The sequence below is a fragment of the Salmo trutta genome, chromosome 29, assembly GCF_901001165.1.
Source record: "Salmo trutta chromosome 29, fSalTru1.1, whole genome shotgun sequence".
In the NCBI taxonomy this organism is placed as follows: domain Eukaryota; kingdom Metazoa; phylum Chordata; class Actinopteri; order Salmoniformes; family Salmonidae; genus Salmo; species Salmo trutta.
In genome coordinates this window covers 21,710,722-21,728,284 of record NC_042985.1, presented here as the reverse complement: position 1 = coordinate 21,728,284, position 17,563 = coordinate 21,710,722, and the positions used below count along the sequence as shown (strand labels likewise).

The following is a 17,563-nucleotide window of genomic DNA, read 5'->3' as shown; positions in this document are numbered from 1 at the left end:
ATGTCCAAATAGTTAGCGTTCAGTAGGCTCCCACAAAATGAGGTGGGCAGTGTAAAGTCACGCCGAAAAGCTAAAAAAAAACTAGTAAATAATCTATTTACGTTTCTTCAAACATGTCAAACGTTGTTTAGCATTAATCTTTTGGTCCATTTTTAACGTGAAACATCAGTAAACATCAGTAATATTTTCACACAACCTATCAAGTGTCTAGAATAAACTATTATGACAAAGACACTCTTCTCAGATTCATGCGCAGGCGCAAAAAAATGAAGTGATGACGTGTCAACTTGTAAGCATTCTAATTCGGTCTGTATTCATGACAGATGCTTCCAACAACTTTCTAAAGATCGTTGACATCTAGTGGAAGCAGTAGGAGTTGCGAACTGAATCCTTTCTCACTGTGGTATCTTTAAAACAATGACACTAAATAGTACAGTCACAGAATTCTCATTTTTTTAAATCTATTTTTCACAGGTTTTTGCCTGCAATATGAGTTTTGTTATACTTACAGACACCATTCAAACTGTTTTAGAAAATTCAGAGTGTTTTCTATCCGAATGTGTTAATAATATGCATATCCTAGCTTCTGAGTTGGTGTAGGAGGCAGTTAAAAATGGGCACATATTTTTTTCAAAATTCTCAATACTGCCCCCGTGGCCCGTAGAGGTTTTAACAGACAAAAAAGTCCTCAAGTACACATTCAGCTGAGAGTAAAATCACTGCAGGCTTTAATCTTTGTCCCGTCGGTCCATCAAAAGTGGACAAAATGGACAAAATTATAGTGCACTTTCACTCAGGTGACAGACTGATGAGCAAAACCCTGTCACATACTGTATGTACAATATACAGTAAAAAAAGAAAACAGCAACTCAAAATGTACACCATTCCAACAACAATACAATATCCATAGGTATTGGCTTAAATCATTTCTGAATTATACTTTACAAAAACTATTGCACATACACACAACATAAAGCAACGCTATGTTTGAATTTAAAAAGGGATAACAATATTTCTAAATTTAATTTCAAATAAAGAAATAATGCAGTGGATTAAAAGGAAAGTCAAGAGATGCATAATTATATAACAAAGATATCAACCTTTCACAAAGATAAATTACATTATTCACACTTTGTGATTCTATATGTTGAGAGAACATAGGTTACTAAAAGCATGTAAACAGGAAACAGGAAACATCAGTACAATATTTGCAAAACAGGATGTCACACAATAAAACTACCGCAGTTCTTTGTAAAACATTAATATTGGCCAGAGTAAGGGAGCCAATACATTTCAACTCAGGTTTTCCATTTGTATGTCATATATAGTTTGTGAAACAAAATTAACCACAACTCTGTTACTGTATAGGCATCCCTGCTAGGTTAACCTAATGTAGCAGGCATAAAATAAATCTACACACTGAAGAAGGCTGCAAAGTCTGTACGCTATCCCTGATGCAGTGAAAATACGTTTTTTTTTAATGAAGTCATCTTTATGCAACATATTTTTGTGTACGGACCCATCACACCTTTTAATTTATCTGATTTCACACCAACCAAACTTCTGGGAAACTGCGATGGTCCCCTTTTGATTAGAAAAGTAAATGCCTGAAACTAGATCCCCTACATACTGGTCATTCAAGAAAATACAATGTTATATGGACCTCTTCTTATGAACCACAGTTGTGGATTGGCTTTTGGTATCTGGGGTTAGTCTGTCAGTCTATTGGTTCATTTATATTGGGGTACCCTTGCTTATATGTGAAATAGAGTTTGGAGCAGTCTAATCCTCGTAGAAACTTGTATCCCCGATCGGCTATTAAGATACGTTTGCATGCGCCCCGGGTGGCCATTAATCACACCGGTATAAACAGTGTGTTGACCATGTGGGGGAAAACTCAGAGGTGTTGGGAGATGAGGCTGTCCTACCTCTCATAACCAGGCACTAGCTATGCTGTAAGATGCTGATCTCAGGACAGTGCAGAGAGCATCATTTTTAATGTGTCTTTTTTCAAATCTTCAAAGTCATGTGTCGTGCTGGTCATGTCTCAGGATGTCCCTCTGTTGCAGTCATCACACATCTGTGGACTGCCTGTACTTCATATCCCTGTCAACACAAACAACATTCCTTTTAATCAGATCATGGAAATCACTATGGGGATAATAAGTTCCATGCAGATGAAGTACGGCAACACTAATGGTAACACTTTATAATACATGTTCATACAAGGAATATTGTGGTAGTCTATAACCATATGTTTTAACTCACTGTAGTTCCTCTTTGAGTCTACAGAGTTTATCCTTCAGTCTGTCATTCTTCACCAACATGGGGGAGTCAGGCACAAACCAGGCAGCAATGCATTTAAAGATGACCACTACATGCTACAGATAGAGGTGAAAGACGGACAGGCTTGTTCAATCATATCCATGATATTTGGCATTGCTCAATGGCCATTTGGAGTTGCAAGGATAAGGTTTTGACAAAACCCTAAACTCACCTTTTGTGAGTACTCCTTATGTTATTTTATGCTGTTACTATGATTTTATTAAGTGATTTTATTGTTTTAGACATCCTGTGTTTGCTTTTACATCTTTAGTTTTATTGTAAAGTGTGTCACAATTTTAAATGCCCTTTAAATAATGTTTGATTTGATGATTTAATCATGGGTGCAGAGCTTAAAAATCAATAACATGGAATTCAGTGATTCCTGATGTGCCAAAACTATACTGAAAATAATCTAAGTAGTTTGACGCAAATACACATATTCACGGATGCAAAGAAAGACATACCTCAAATAGGACGACGAAGGCAAAGCGTACAGCCATGATGAGCCAGAACTGGGAGGTGAGGCTGTAGTCAACGTCATTTCTGTAGTCTTTATAGCTGGGAAAACACACAAGTTTCACCATCAACAATCTCTCTCAACAACTACTGGTATCACTGGACTGGGTTCTTTCTGTTTGTGACTGGATAGACTCTAGCTACATGTATGCATGCCTGAGGAGAATCGGTTGCTTTGGTTTCTGATTATTGAAACAGTCAGTTATATAAACAGTGAAATTAAGAGATGGGCAGTAGGGTTGAGACAGGTTTTGGTAAATAGTAGCTTCCATAGTGACCTAGTTGTGCCTCACAGATGCCCACCTGCATTGTGTAACATTGAAGCCGCTCTCTGTGATCAGTTGACTGGGGAAAAAGTCCTTCCGCACGCTCAGGTCTGTTATATGAGCAATGGATAGGGTGTCGTTGATATAGCCCTTCATACAGCTATAAGGGGGAGGGGGAAAGGGATTATGGTCATATAAAAACAAACCTGCAGTACCCTTCTCCAACTCATGAGGTTTTATGCAGCTAACTGTTTAGAGAACCCCAAAAATATTGCCCCACGAATCAGCACAAAACATACATTTAGAAGCATACAACTTAGTTTGCTTATACAAAATCATAATTCCATATCCAATTGTCTGGGAAACAGAACTAAATTGCGAGCCTTTTTCACAACCAGCTTGAAGGGCAAACAAATAGTCACATGGTAACATGGCGAGTCAGTATTATTACAACTTTAGGATGTCCTTGACATCTGCCACCAGTGTTTAACCACAGTGCTTTGTTTCATATGCAAATATACCCATTTCTCCACAGCATAGCAGCATGGTTACTTAAGCCAATAAAGTCTAAACTAGGGAACTGTTGAACTCTGCCTTACAAAGCCTTTGGAACAGTTTCAATAAAGAATGTATTATTTTATTTATCTCCCCAATTTCCGTGATATCCAAATTGGTAGTTACAGTCTTGTCCCATCCCTGCAAATCCCGTTTGGACTCGGGAGAGGCAAAGGTCGAGAGCCATGCATCTTCTGAAACACGACCCTGCCAAGCCGCTGCGCTTCTTGACACACTGCTCGCATAACCCGGAAGCCAGCCGCACAAATGTGTCGGAGGAAATGCCGTACAACTGGCAACCGTGTCATCGTCCATGCGCCTGGCCCGCCACAGGAGTCGCTAGAGCGCGATGGGACAAGGACATCCTGGGCGGCCAAACCCTTCCCTAACCCGAACAACGCTGGTCCAATTGTGCACCAAATCATGGGTCTCCCGGTCACGGCTGGCTGCGACACAGCCCGGGATCGAACCAGGGTCTGGGGTGGCCCCTCAATCACTGCGATGCAGTGCCTTAGACTGCTGCGCAACTCGGGAGGCTCGAATGTAGTCTATCAGATGACATTATCTACATTATTACTATGGCATTCATTGCTTTAAGAGTGCAGACAATGCTCTGTGAAAGGTCTACACTACTGTAGGTGCAACCCATGCACCAGTCCCTGCACAAGGTGCTACAGTAGAACTTACTGTACATCAGCTTCTCCATTGGCACAGGGTCCGTAGTGGTAGCGATAGACCAGCCGAGGGATGAAGTCTGAGGACACCCCAATGACTAGCCCATTGGCAATGACAGCCAGAACACCAATAGCTTCCAGAACTTTGGTCCATATACCTAAGGAATCATATTACGGGATGAGCATACAAGCCCTAACAAAAACATGATAAGGAGTTTACCAGAGACGCACAAGCTTTTACATATACTGTTTAACTCACCAATATCATTGGTTTTCTTGGGGACTAATCTACGTTCCAAGCTGACCATCTTGATGGCATCCAGACGGATCTCAAAGATATTGTTGATGAGGGCCAGTAGAGGGGCCAGAGGGAAGGCCGCCACAAAGATGGTGGTGAAACTGAACTGAACAACTGCATGAGGAGAAGTGTGTAATAACACAACAGAGATTTAACATTCAAGACGGGGGATTGGGAAGTCATTAAAAACAACTGCGAAGAATCATTGAACATAAGAGACCATGAATCACAGTGTAAGAGAGAGATAGAGAAGCACTTCTGTGAAATAAATAAAGACGTTGGACTTAGAGAGTCAATGAGACATCCATGGAAGGTAGCGACGTACCCATTTCCAGAAACTCATTGAAGAGACTGAAAAAGTTGACGTCATTCAGATCGTAGTTGCGCAGCCAATCACGCAGCTTGCAGATATCACATGGGTCACGGCCCATCTTCTCCTCTTCGCGACATGCATTTTTGTAGCAGTGGCCACACTTCCTCTCCAGCTTCTTAGTTGTAGTCCTTCTGAAGTAACTCTTGAACCAGCTGCACAACAACATAGGACAACTTAAAGTGAGAAAGTATGATGCTCCACTTTGGATGTCTAATTCGGTTAATTAGAATTCATTCAATTCATTAACTAGAATTCATTTTTACATGGGGTTTTATCGTCTGACTGACAGTCAAACGTTTATTTGCATTACCAAAAGATTATTCAACACATCAAAGGGCTTATTCAACCTATTCATTTCCTCAGAATGTATCTATGTTAAGCAGGTAGATAATCATAGCTATATACTGTACTTACGGCACAGTAAACTCAAAGATGTTATTCAGTGTCTGTTTGAGCAACATGATGACGGCCATTTGAATGAAGAGGTCAGTGAGGCAGCCACTGGGATGACACTGGCAAGGACAGGAAAAGGCAGATATGGTAACAGTATAAAGACAATCCAAACCGTTCAACCATGTCATAATCCCATGTTAAGTAATACTTTTTTTAAATAGTGATGAGCTACCCACCTCCTCCAATCTCCATTTACCAGAAATACGAACGTAGCTGCCTGGGCGACCATTTATCCTATGCACAAGAACAGTGTGTTAGATTCATTAAATGTAAGCACATATGCATAAACATTTCAAATACTTACACCTTTATGGTTCAGGATTCAAACATTTCAAGGATCACAGATACATGGACACTTTCTCCATACAGCTAGGCTGCCCATGACAGTTGACACAGAGCAGTACCTTACCAACAGTTTTTCCCTTGGCTTTAGGCTAGTCTGCAATCTTTTATTTTTATTTAACCTTTATTTAACTAGGCAAGTCAGATAAGAAAAAAATCGTATTTACAATGACGGCCTACCCCGGCCAAACCCTACCCCGGACGATGCTGGGCGCTGCCCTATGGGACTCCCAATCATGGCCAGTTGTGATACAGCCTGGAATCGAACCAGGTTCTGTAGTGGCGCCTCTAGCACTGAGATGCAGTGCCTTAGACCGCTGCACCACTCGGGAGCCCCATGTACTTTCAGCCCGATCAAATATTAACACTACACACACACACGTTGCACTCAGTACCTGCCCAGGAAAAATGCCACATATATGAGTGAGGAGAAGAGGGTGAAGAACTGGAAGGTAAACATCTTAACAGTGAAGCTCCTCTCAGTGGCCGCAAACGACTGTGTCTTCTCTGCAGGCAAGAGCAGCAACATTAACTTCATTCACTGACTCACTTAGCTAAGTACAATTCCATCTGATGGAATTACAGAGATGAACATGTACATGTTTGATTGTAAATGAAAATGTTCAATGCAAACATATGTGCCTCTCCAGACTCACCTATCTCACACAGCTTGAAGGCCACCGCCTTGTTGACCTATCCGGGTAAGAGAGGAGAAGAGTTAGGGACTGTGCAGGTCTACATGACTTAGAGGGGTTGCTGGTTAAACTTACTCTGGTCATAAATTGCATGGTGATGTAGTGTAGTACAGCACCCAGCATTACTGCTACAGTGTTGGCATGGTCCCTTACAAACTCCCATGTTCCCTCTGATAACAGCACAGCAGCAACCACACGGAACACCACCAGAGCCTGGGTTAGCCCGATGATCAGAACCAACTGGTAAAAGAACACACACAGTGAGAGGACAACATTGACTGAACCGGAGCTAAACACTGGTATAGCCCAGGATGAAAACTGCTACGTCTGTGATGCAATACGGCACTGAGTGACTGACTGGGACTGACCATGAGAGTGACCAGCACCAGAACTAGAGTGCTGCGCAGATAAGAATGGCGAAACTCTTTGGGATGGCAGTCTGGATCATTGAGTACTCCCAGGATGAGCTCCTCCTGCAGGCCAGATGGAACAATATTCAGGATTATACCACAGAGGTCTGAGGTCATATCAATCACACAATGGGTCACTACCATAAGATAACAGTAATCAACGGGACATTATTTTTGCTATTTGAAAGAGTATATGATTGGGTAATATCAATGAGTAACAGACAACCTAAACCATGCTAAAACCATCCTATAGTGTACAGTATATCCAGACATATAATGGTTTCTTAGGCCTAAGTGAAGCCGTACCTCTTCCTCACACCAGTCAAAGACTTTCCATTTGGACACAAACGTTGCTTTGTGTCTCTTCCACAGCTCCAGAAAAATGGTAGCTGGAAAAATAAAAAGGACAAGTCATGACAGTCAAGATTTATCTGAATTAAAAATGTATTGGATGGAAAGAATCAGTTTTATCCTGTGTGAGAGACTTACCCCAGACTGCCATGAACATAGCAAAGGCCACCGTCCCCTCATTGTCAAACAGATGACTCACCTGCACAAAAGACACATTTTGAACATACAAACTGTATTAACTATTTTTTTTAAATAGTAAAGTTTGCAATGCAGTATGGTAGAATGACATGAGTTACCTTGGCATAGGTACAGGTGTCACGCAGCTGCCATACTTGACACCATTTGTCACACCTCGGGCACATTACGGTGTCAGACTCACAGACCTCCTTTCTGTAATATGAAGACACAAAATGCACCTTCAGAAACACATGAGAGTTTTAAAGAGGAGCAACTCCATGTAACCTATTTTTTCTTCCTATTAAAATGTCAGCACCAATCAGCTTAATAAAGAGTTTGGCTCAGTGTGTCTGTCAACTCACATGAGGGGGCTGGTGTTAAAGAAAGCCAGTGCATACAGGAACACAATCACACCCAGAATGGCTGCAGGGACCAGCAGGATGGTGTACCAGCCCAACCACAGGTAATACAGAGCCACCTTCTCTCCAAAGTAACTCCTGACAGATATAGATACATTTCAGTTTGCATGTTCAAATTCACATCAGGAAAGGGACATTCCTATTCAGTTAACACCCTTTACTAGGTTTCCAGGGGGATTAAAAAAAAATGTAATTAACATGTAGTTTAGTTTCACAGTTTAGTTTAGTGTCATCTTGATAATTTCTCTTTCACACCACTGAGGTAAATGACATGTTGTATTGCTATTTGCATGCTATATATTTAAGCAATAAGGCACGAGGGGGTGTGGTATATGGCCAATATACCACAGCTAAGGGCTGTTCTTAGCTGGTTCAAACTAAGCTTAATGATGAGTTGGTTATTTGAATCAGCTGTGTAGTGCTAGGGCAAAAAACAAAACATGCACCCAGGGGCGGCCCCAGGACCGAGTTTGGGAAATACTGCTTTAGGTAAGCACATCACATTTAGCTGCATCGGCAAACCCAAAGTTCTGTGTGGATATAACCACTAGCTGGCATACCTCCTGGTAACAGAGTTAATTGCTTTGAAAACGAGAAAGATAGACCTTTTCTTATTTGGGAAAAAGTCTGTTCTCCACCCTCTCTCCCCAGTCCTCTCTCCTCGTTGACCCTGAAACTGATAAGTGGTCAAGGAGAGTGACCATTTTTTGTAGGAAACGGAAGATGGTCCTCCCTTCCTCGATAGCCTCCTTTTGGCATGGAAGCACAAGTGAATCCAACATGATTCCTTCGTGGAAGAGTTTTAATCTTCCAAACCCACTTTGAAATCAGCTATTGTTTTCTTGAAGGAGAAAAGCATGCAAACATTTAAAAACAATATTCTATTGATCATTTTATCTACAACATGTCTTGCACAACTAGCTAGCTACATTTGTTTTTATCACTGTATACATTTACTTGGGGATTCCACCCTGTAAACGTCATTTACGTCCATGTGCTATTGTACAAGGAGTCTCATTTCATACAAGCACAATTTTGTCCACTTTCCCCCTTCTCGACGCCTCTCCTCGATTACCTATGACCCTTTTCAAAAGGAGGCCAGAGAGGACGGAGGTGAGAGGATGCAGGAGTTGAGCAAATCCAATTGAGGAAAAGCCACTGTGAAACCAAAAGCCACAGAAACATAGCAGGATATATAGAAGGTCTTACCTGACATCATCAACAGGCTGGCTGGTACAGAGAGCAGACCATCGTGCCCACTTTTGTTTCAACACCTTTTGCTTGTTCCTCTATAAAAACAGAAAGCGGCTCATACTGTAGATGTATTTCACATCAATGAATTTCATATGGGCTACTTACGATCATACAAGGCATAAACAGCTACAATGCCCCTCAAAATTGAACAAGTAATCAGGTATACTAATCATGTATACAGGTATATTCATTATTATTAAGGAGATGTTTTTTTTAACCTCATGCAGGCAGAATGTGGCCTCAAAGACACCCTTCTCCTGAAGCTCTCTGAGGTTCTCTGTTGTTTTGAAATGAAAAAGAGGGTTAGGAGTGACGAACAATTGAAGTCAGGGACAAATATGTTGCTAAAGAGATCAATGGAGGGAGCACTTCACATACCTCCTGTGTTGATATGGGTGTGGTGTAGGATGTAATGCACTACTCTGATCCTGAACAAAAAAACAGGAACAAGGTAAGAGGACATGTTGGAAGTTAATGTTATTTGTGTATGAAATGGCAAGAGTGAGAGTTCAATACGTCTCACCTGGTTGAGTGAGGGATTCTGACACATTTCCGGTCGCCGCTCCAGTTGCAAGCATCAGACACCTTTAGTAGGTACCTGTACTTGTCAAAGATCTCCTTCGGGGCCCGGACACCATAAAACACCTTGTCATCATGAATGATTTTCTGACACAAAAACAGGCAAAGTACATGACGAGCATTGAACCAGTTGAAATTTGATCATTTTGGGAGGATTGGCCATGATGTTACAATATAACTTTCACACACTCTACAATTGTACACATCCCAATAAAATATTGTACACATCCCAATAAAGGAACATTGCCTCAACAACGCTCCATATAGAATTTAAACGTGATTCAGTCAAGTAACAAACTCACTGTCACTTTCATGTTTTTCTTCCTCAGGTGGTCAATAAAAGCCACCTGCTTCCGAAACTTTGGGTGTTCTTGGTCCTCAACTTTGTCAGCAACTAGAACATAATCATATGTCCTCTGCTGGTGCTGTGGGAAACACACACAAGGCTTTCTGTATTCTAGGGACTGTGTCATACAAACAGGTTGAATAATTATCACCTGTATGACTATGTATGGCTCTAAGTTATGAATGCAGTGAAATGAATAGATGGTGTGTGTGTTGTGTTGTCGCTTACCAGAGTTGGGAGTAATGCCTCCATGGTATTGTCAAAGCCATCCATGTTTCTCTCCTGCAGCTCAATACCATCCTAAAACACAGGGTAACAAAGAGGAACAATGTGACATCTCTCTTGTTATACAAGGGCTGGCCCACCTCCCCACCTCACTGCAGTGGTCTGCCAGGCATGTGCCAGTCAGCATGGACCACAAGGAACCTCTCAGCTAACATAATGGTCAATGATGTGCCTTCATTCACTACAGCCAAATCATCATTTTGGCTTCACTATCCTGTGTCAAAAAAAAGGGATACTAGGCAAATTCCTTTTGACATCTCATGGACCAACTGTAAATAACACATCGCTAAGCAGAGTGGTAAAACAAATAAAGGCGACTGGGCCATCCCTCTTGCCATCTCTGTTGTTATGCATGTTTCTCTCTAAAGCCTGTCAGTCTTTCACTTTCATTTTTCCAGACTCCCACAGGATTTTCCAGATTACAGGCCCCAACACGCCCATCAGTGAAAATGTTCCACAGACTGCTCCTCACACTGATTGGCTGGGAGGGCATGTAGGCTTTTGCTGTACAAAACGATGGGATTATTTAAACCTCTGAACAAAATATAAATGTTATATTCTAAGGCCACACTGAGTTCTATGCTCTGCTATGTCTCGAGAGACATAATCCAATCTTGACTGATCATATTTTGGAGGTGTGCCAATATTACCCTCTTTAGTGCAGTTGCATAAACTTTAATGAAATAACCTGTTTCACCAGGAGCACAGCCAAGAAGACCAGGCAAACGTTGAAAGGAGGCTGGCTCGGATGTAGGGTACTGTGTAGTGGATATGGCATGGGTTTCCAGAGGAGAGGTGTCATACATCAGGCCTCAGCATCACATAAATCATAGACACTCTTCAGAGCAACATGGTCCAGGGTAAAAAGCTGACCTGAAAATTTCTCAAAGATCTGCATGCTTTAGATAAGGATCATGGTGGGAGACTTTTCAGCCGACTTTGAGTGAAGTTATGCTTGAAACCCAAAGGCCAGATAAGTGACCTTTAAATCTGTGAAATATTTGAAGTTGGTCTGGGATTTTTGTTCATTTATTTTAGCTGCTGCAATGAATCCAGCCTATACAGTGCCTTCGGAAAGTATTCAGACCACTTGACTTTTTCCATATTTTGTTACAGCCTTATTCTAAAATGGATTAAATAAAAACAATTCCTCAGCAATCGACACACAATACCCACACATAATGACAAAGCAAAAACAGGTTTTTAGAATTTTTTGCTAATTTATTACAAATTAAAACAGAAATACTTTATTTACACAAGTATTCAGACCAGTTGCTATTAGACTCAAAATTGAGCTCGGGTACATCCTGTTTCCATTGATAATCCTTGAGATGTTTCCACGACTTGGGAGTCCACCTGTGGTTAATTCAATTGATTGGACATGATTTGGAAAGGCACACACCTGTCTATATAAAGTCCCACAGTTGACAGTGCATGTCAGAGCAAAAACCAAGCCATGAGGTCGAAGGAATTGTCCGTAGAGCTCTGAAACAGGATTGTGTCGAGGCACAGATCTGGGGAAGCGTACCAAAACAATTCTGCAGCATTGAATGTTCCCAAGCACACAGTGGCCTCCATCATTCTTAAATGCAAGACGTTTGGAACCACCAAGACTCGGGGGGAGAAGAGCCTTGGTCAGGGAGGTGACTAAGAACCCGGTGGTCACACTGACAGAGCTCTAGAGTTCATCTGTGGAGATGGGAGAACCTTCCAGAAGGACAACCATCTCTGCAGCACTCCATCAATCAGGCCTTTATGGTAGTGTCCAGACGGAAACCACTCCTCAGTAACAGACACTACAGCCCGCTTGGAGTTTGCCAAAAGGCACCTAAAGGCTCTCACACCATGAGAAACCAGATTCTCTGGTCTCTTTGGCCTGAATGCCAAGCGTCACGTCTGGAGGAAATTTGGCACCATCTCTACGGTGAAGCATGGTGGTGGCAGCATCATGCTGTGGGGATGTTTTTCAGCGGCAGGGACTGGGAGACTAGTCAGGATTGAGGCAAAGATGAACGGAGCAAAGTACTGCGATATCCTTGATGAAAACCATCTCCAGAGCGCTCAGGACCTCAGACTGGGGCGAAGGTTCACCTTCCAACAGGACAACGACCCTATGCACACAGCCAAGACAACGCAGGAGTGGTTTCGGGACAAGTCTCTATGTCCTTGAGTGGCCCTGCCAGAGCCTGGACTTGAACCCGATCTAACATCTCTGGAGAGACCTGAAAATAGCTGTGCAGCAACGCACCCCATCCAACCTGTAGGAGCTTGAGAGGATCTACAGAGAAGAATGGAAGAAACTCCCCAAATACAGGTGTGCCAAGCTTGTAGCGTCATACCCAAAAGACTCGATGCGGTAACATAATGTGGGAAAAAGTCAAGGGCTCTGAATACTTTCCAAAGGCACTGTACATGGTCATACGAGGCAGAAAATAGTTTCAGGGAACCTCAGCTACAATGAGCCACAGTCAATGTGTTCTCAGTCCAAATAAAACACCTGTAAAATGAGGGTGTGTGTGACGTTTGACCCACATCTAGTCCATAGATAAGGCACTGTAGGCCACTTTTGTTACAGTAACATAACACAACTCAGCATACTCACACACAAACGTATTGATTTCTGCACAGGTTATAGCAAGATGGCAATATATTTTAACCTGCTATGACCGTCACCTCTAAAAAGCGGTTTCATTGCCATAATCCATGAGTATAACATTTTAAAAATACATTATTCAGTCCAACTGATTTTATAATCATTCAAAATACTGTAGGCTACATGAAAACATGTTTCCTAAATGGTTTGCAGGTGAGTTGCTAATAAATAATTGTCCTCACCTGCTCTGGATTCTTGAAGTACATGTTGCAATACACTCGTAATCCAAATTGAGCGAATATTGAACGTCACCATTCACATCTTCTGTCGTTGGAGCGCCGTTTTCTTCATTACTCACGAAACGTTTACCCTTACTTCAGACATGGAGCTCTAATTATACTAAAAGTAAAATATTAAAAACTACTGTACTTAGCTAAAGATAAGTTGACTTCACTTCCGCGTTTCTGAGTCAATTGCTTTCAGGTAGGTAGCGTCACTACTTCTCAAAAGGTGAGGCGCTGATATTGAGCGCTTCCCGTGGAATAGCAATGCGGCCATCTGGTCATAATAGGACAGTCGCAGTCGTTTAAAAGGTTTACAGTTAGTGACCAAAACTGAGTCTCTTTGTATCGCTCTACGTTTGAAAGTGCATGCAAATGAGTGTGCTTTGCTTATCTGTGAAACCAACGAATAATTTAATTATTTGACGTTGATATGAATGTAGCAATGTATATTAACTCATAAGCACATGCTTCAAATACTGTCATATAATGATAACACGTTGGATAACTTCTAGATTAATCACAAATTAAACACTATTGGCTTCACATCAGCCATGGAAAATACAGGAACAAATATTCATTAGAGACAAAGAAACTATTTAGTTGTGGGAAGACTTTACTGCTCCAATAATCAATAATAGTTATAGCAATAGGAAAAATAATTCCACTTACAAGGGTCTACTACAAATACAATTGTTTACATTACACTTCCACCAGTATACTTGACAGCTAAATTCAATATTCTTTGGACTTCAAAACAGCCATATACATTAGCATTACTGACAAGTGCTTTTCATGTCTGAAGTTAATATTCAAAATACACATTTTACATTGATTCTGATAAAGTCAAGAGGCCGAAACCATTCCCTTGATTAGGAAAAAAACTCCACTGGTTGAGGTTCTACAGGGAAGCACTAAAATACTGCCCATATTTAGGGTTATCCATTATTTCCAGAGGACTTCAATTGATTGAGGTCATGCATGTGTACTCTCAGTCCTCCTCTTTCTCTGACGTCTTGCGGAAGTTCTTCCTTTTGACGTTCCTACTAATGACGAAGCCAATAGGCGGCTGATCCTTCCTATCATTCAGCACGCCCTCTGCGTCCCCAACCCGGTGTCCACTTCCTCTTCCGCTCACTCTCCTTTGGGCGTTGGGGGGCGATTGCCAGGCCTATACCCTCCTCTTCTTCATCATCTAAGTGACAGAGACCCATCCCTACCTTCTTGGTTCGATCAGGCTTGTTAACATCTGCAGATTCATCTTTCTGTGGCCGGCTAGGCCTGGAGAACACGATCTTATGCTCTGAGTTACTGCCCTGGCCCTGGTTGAAAGTAGGTGTAAAAGGCTCTTCAGGATCATATTCCATTGTGTTCTCCTTCTCCTTCTGCTGCAGGCTTTGTATGTACTGCTGAGCCACCATGCTATTCTTGCTGTCACTAGTCTCTGGCACATCCTCCAGGTCGTAGCGCGTCCAGCGCTAAGGATTCACCAGGTAATCTGGCACTCCTCTCTTCTGAGGAGGCTTGCTGACCAATTCCCCTACCTTCTCCCCATACTTCTTTCCACTCTGCAGCAGTGGGGGTGGAGGGGGACGTGCAAAGACCCCGTCAATGACATTGTCCTGGCCCAGATGGGACGAGGACAGCTTAGCGGCACTCTCCAGGCAATCAAAGATGCTTCGGCTGCGGTTGGAAAAGCTTGAGCTGCCACCTGTCAGACTGAATGCAGGTTTCTTGGGACCGGGACCAGGGCAAGAGTTCTGGTGCTCTTCATCATCAGATGAGGACAAGTCTTCCACCTCTGGGTCTATGAACTCATTACTCTCTTCAGGGTCAGAGTCACTCAGAGAGAGGTCATCTGTCAGCTTGATGGCGTCACTGTTGGACAGCTTGTTACGGGCACCGTCTCCGTGGTCCTCTTGCTCACACATTGCTCTCAAGGGCCTGGGTCTGATACCACAGGAAAAAAACGACTTTCACACATTCAAGGTGCCAAGAGCCTGGAAGAGTATGAGAGGGTTGTTCTGAGTGGTAATTGAAACATATAATATGTATGGTAATATAGCATGCATTATAATATTTTCACTTTGTCAAGAAATGACTGACCTTAGCCTGGTAGAGCTGCAACACTGCCACTTTCTGTATCAGTGAGGTTCAATGGTGATGGCAGTCCTTCCACCCTTAACAGACACACAGAAAGATATACATTGAAAACAGCAACACGGCTCTTGTCATTTAAAGCTTAGGCCTATACTGTAAATAATAAGTACATTGACAGGTAAAAACAATTAAACTAACATTTCAGAGCAATTGCACAACATCAACATCAAGTGTGACATCAGGTGTGGTGAGTCAACTGCAAATGAGTAGGCCTATAAGTCCTCTGCAGCGTAGTGTGAACATTGAGTACTGTAAGTGGGTGCATCAGTACCGAAGGCCTTCAGATAATTGAATGTTTGACATCCTACGTAATGTTACCGTTTGTATTAGTGTGAGGACGTATCTTACTGGAGTTGCAGACTCACAGGTTGTGGGAACTGGTTGGGATGCTGCTCAGCTCAGATAAGACAACAAATGTGTGGGGATAGATGACAGTTCCAACTTTTGCCATGGTGTGACCAATACCAGACTAAAATGGTGTAGCGACAATCTGTAAAACAAATACACGCAGATCACAGTCGGTTACCCACTCACTGCACATATGGAAATTGTGATTACATTGCATACATACAACCAGACTCATATACTTAGATGGATCTGCATACAACACAGTAGCTCTGGTCCATCACGCAACGACAATGAGTTGCCTTGTATACCACTCATAGAGATATTGTAGTTAGAGGACGCAACATTGTATCTGTCCCATTATGACATCTGCTAGAGCATGGGAAAAGCCACTGAGGCCATCTCCATTTTGAAGTAGTCAATTTTCTCCTTCTACTACTTCTATGGAGTTTGTAAACAAATCCAAGGTTGGCGATTTACTGCCACCTGCAGTTATGGGATGTTTGCTCATGAGTATAATTAATTGGCTGATCCCTCCATCACCCTGGATGGAATAATGTGATCCTTCCTTAACCTATTGGATGTCCCACCCTGTTGACTACTTAAACATGTTTAAAGTCCTCAATGGCGCTGCACATCCTAAAACGGGCTGAGTCCTACATCTAGCTCAATGATACTGCCAGAGAAGCTCTGGTCCACGCTTGTGCAAGCAGCTCCCCACGCCTACGTGTGGATCAGGGTCTTTCCCGCAATCTAAAAATATGTTTACTTTGATGAGTTACGATGAAAGGATATGGAAAACGACAAAACAGGGGCATCTCATCGTCGTGCGATGGACAAGAACTAAAACAGCGACTACGCCCCCTAACATTAGTAGTTAGTTCGTGCGTATCTCAGGTCTCCTAGCTAGCTTTTGTTTGTCATGGTATTTGATGGGGAGACAGCATAACAACATGGAGGATTGAGTAATTCACCACGATGTAAACCAGTTATGGAAATCGACGTTGGATATCTAGCTAACGTCAACTAGTAGCCTGGTTGGCTAGCTAACGTTAGCTGTAGCTGACTTTGAATAAAGGGAGGGTGGAACATACCACAACCACACACAAGCATTCTATATCTTACAATACTTCATTGATACGTTGGAATGTGTTCAGTAAACTATCTAGCTACTACATAAAGCGTTCAAAGCTGATTTGTGTTGCTAGCAAGCGCCTGCATCTCCCGCTTTACCTTCTTCACGCTGGCGTTGCAACTTCGGTTTGCATGCGGCAATGTATGCTGGGAAGGGTAGTTTTCCCCGCTCCTGCCTTTAGTTGGCAAATAACCCAATCGTCGATACCTTACCGCCACCTACAGTAGTCTAATGGATTGTAAATGTAATGCCGGTGTAGGCCTACATCATATTTTCTAGACATACATCTTATTCGCTGAGGTTTAACGGTGGTTGGCATCCAATTTCTGTTGCATTACCGCTACCAAGACTGGGGTTTAAATTCGCACTGAGCTAAAGGCTAGAGCTGCCGCTTTCAAGGAGCGGGACTCTAACCCGGAAGCGTATAAGAAATCCCGCTATGCCCCCCGAAGAACCATCAAACAGGCAAAGCGTCAATACAGGACTAAGATCGAATCGTACTACCTCTCCCTGTCCGAGTCTGTAATACCAACATGTTTTAAGCAGACCACCATAGTCCCTGTGCCCAAGAACGCTAAGGTAACCTGCCTAAATGACTACTGACCCGTAGTACTCATGTCTGTAGCCATGAAGTGCTTTGAAAGGCTGGTCATGGCTCACATCAACACCATTATCCCAGAAACTCTAGACCCACTCCAATTTGCATACCGCTCTAACAGATTCACAGATGA

The 17,563-nt window shown here is 42.4% G+C and overlaps 1 protein-coding gene and 1 pseudogene across 1 annotated transcript; both read right to left on the bottom strand.

The window, feature by feature from the left end:
• Window positions 1-705: 705 nt before the first annotated feature.
• On the bottom strand, window positions 706-13,464 carry LOC115167128 (anoctamin-9). Its single transcript, XM_029721237.1, has 24 exons — window positions 13,154-13,464; window positions 10,262-10,333; window positions 9,990-10,112; window positions 9,632-9,774; window positions 9,487-9,536; window positions 9,327-9,385; window positions 9,064-9,143; window positions 7,798-7,932; window positions 7,555-7,648; window positions 7,397-7,457; window positions 7,214-7,296; window positions 6,866-6,970; window positions 6,573-6,737; window positions 6,459-6,495; window positions 6,198-6,309; window positions 5,637-5,694; window positions 5,422-5,519; window positions 4,960-5,159; window positions 4,596-4,748; window positions 4,350-4,494; window positions 3,145-3,267; window positions 2,790-2,883; window positions 2,269-2,381; window positions 706-2,106 (listed from the first exon to the last, which is right to left on the bottom strand). The coding sequence occupies exons 1-24, from the start codon at window positions 13,175-13,177 to the stop codon at window positions 2,073-2,075; spliced, it is 2,361 nt and encodes a 786-aa protein (XP_029577097.1). The 5' UTR covers window positions 13,178-13,464; the 3' UTR covers window positions 706-2,072.
• A 326-nt stretch (window positions 13,465-13,790) lies between these two features.
• Window positions 13,791-17,238, bottom strand: LOC115167129 (protein TSSC4-like; annotated as a pseudogene).
• Between the last annotated feature and the right edge of the window lie 325 nt (window positions 17,239-17,563).

What these genes read in the sequence shown, in the direction of transcription:
- LOC115167128 (XM_029721237.1), bottom strand. Translation starts at nt 13,177, where the DNA reads ATGTACTTCAAGAATCCAGAGCAG. An exon ending in CAATGAGTTTCTGGAAATGG is followed by an intron (nt 4,749 to 4,959) that starts GTACGTCGCTAC and finishes CTCCTCATGCAG; the next exon opens with TTGTTCAGTTCAGTTTCACC. An exon ending in AATGGAGAAGCTGATGTACA is followed by an intron (nt 3,268 to 4,349) that starts GTAAGTTCTACT and finishes TCCCCCTTATAG; the next exon opens with CTGTATGAAGGGCTATATCA.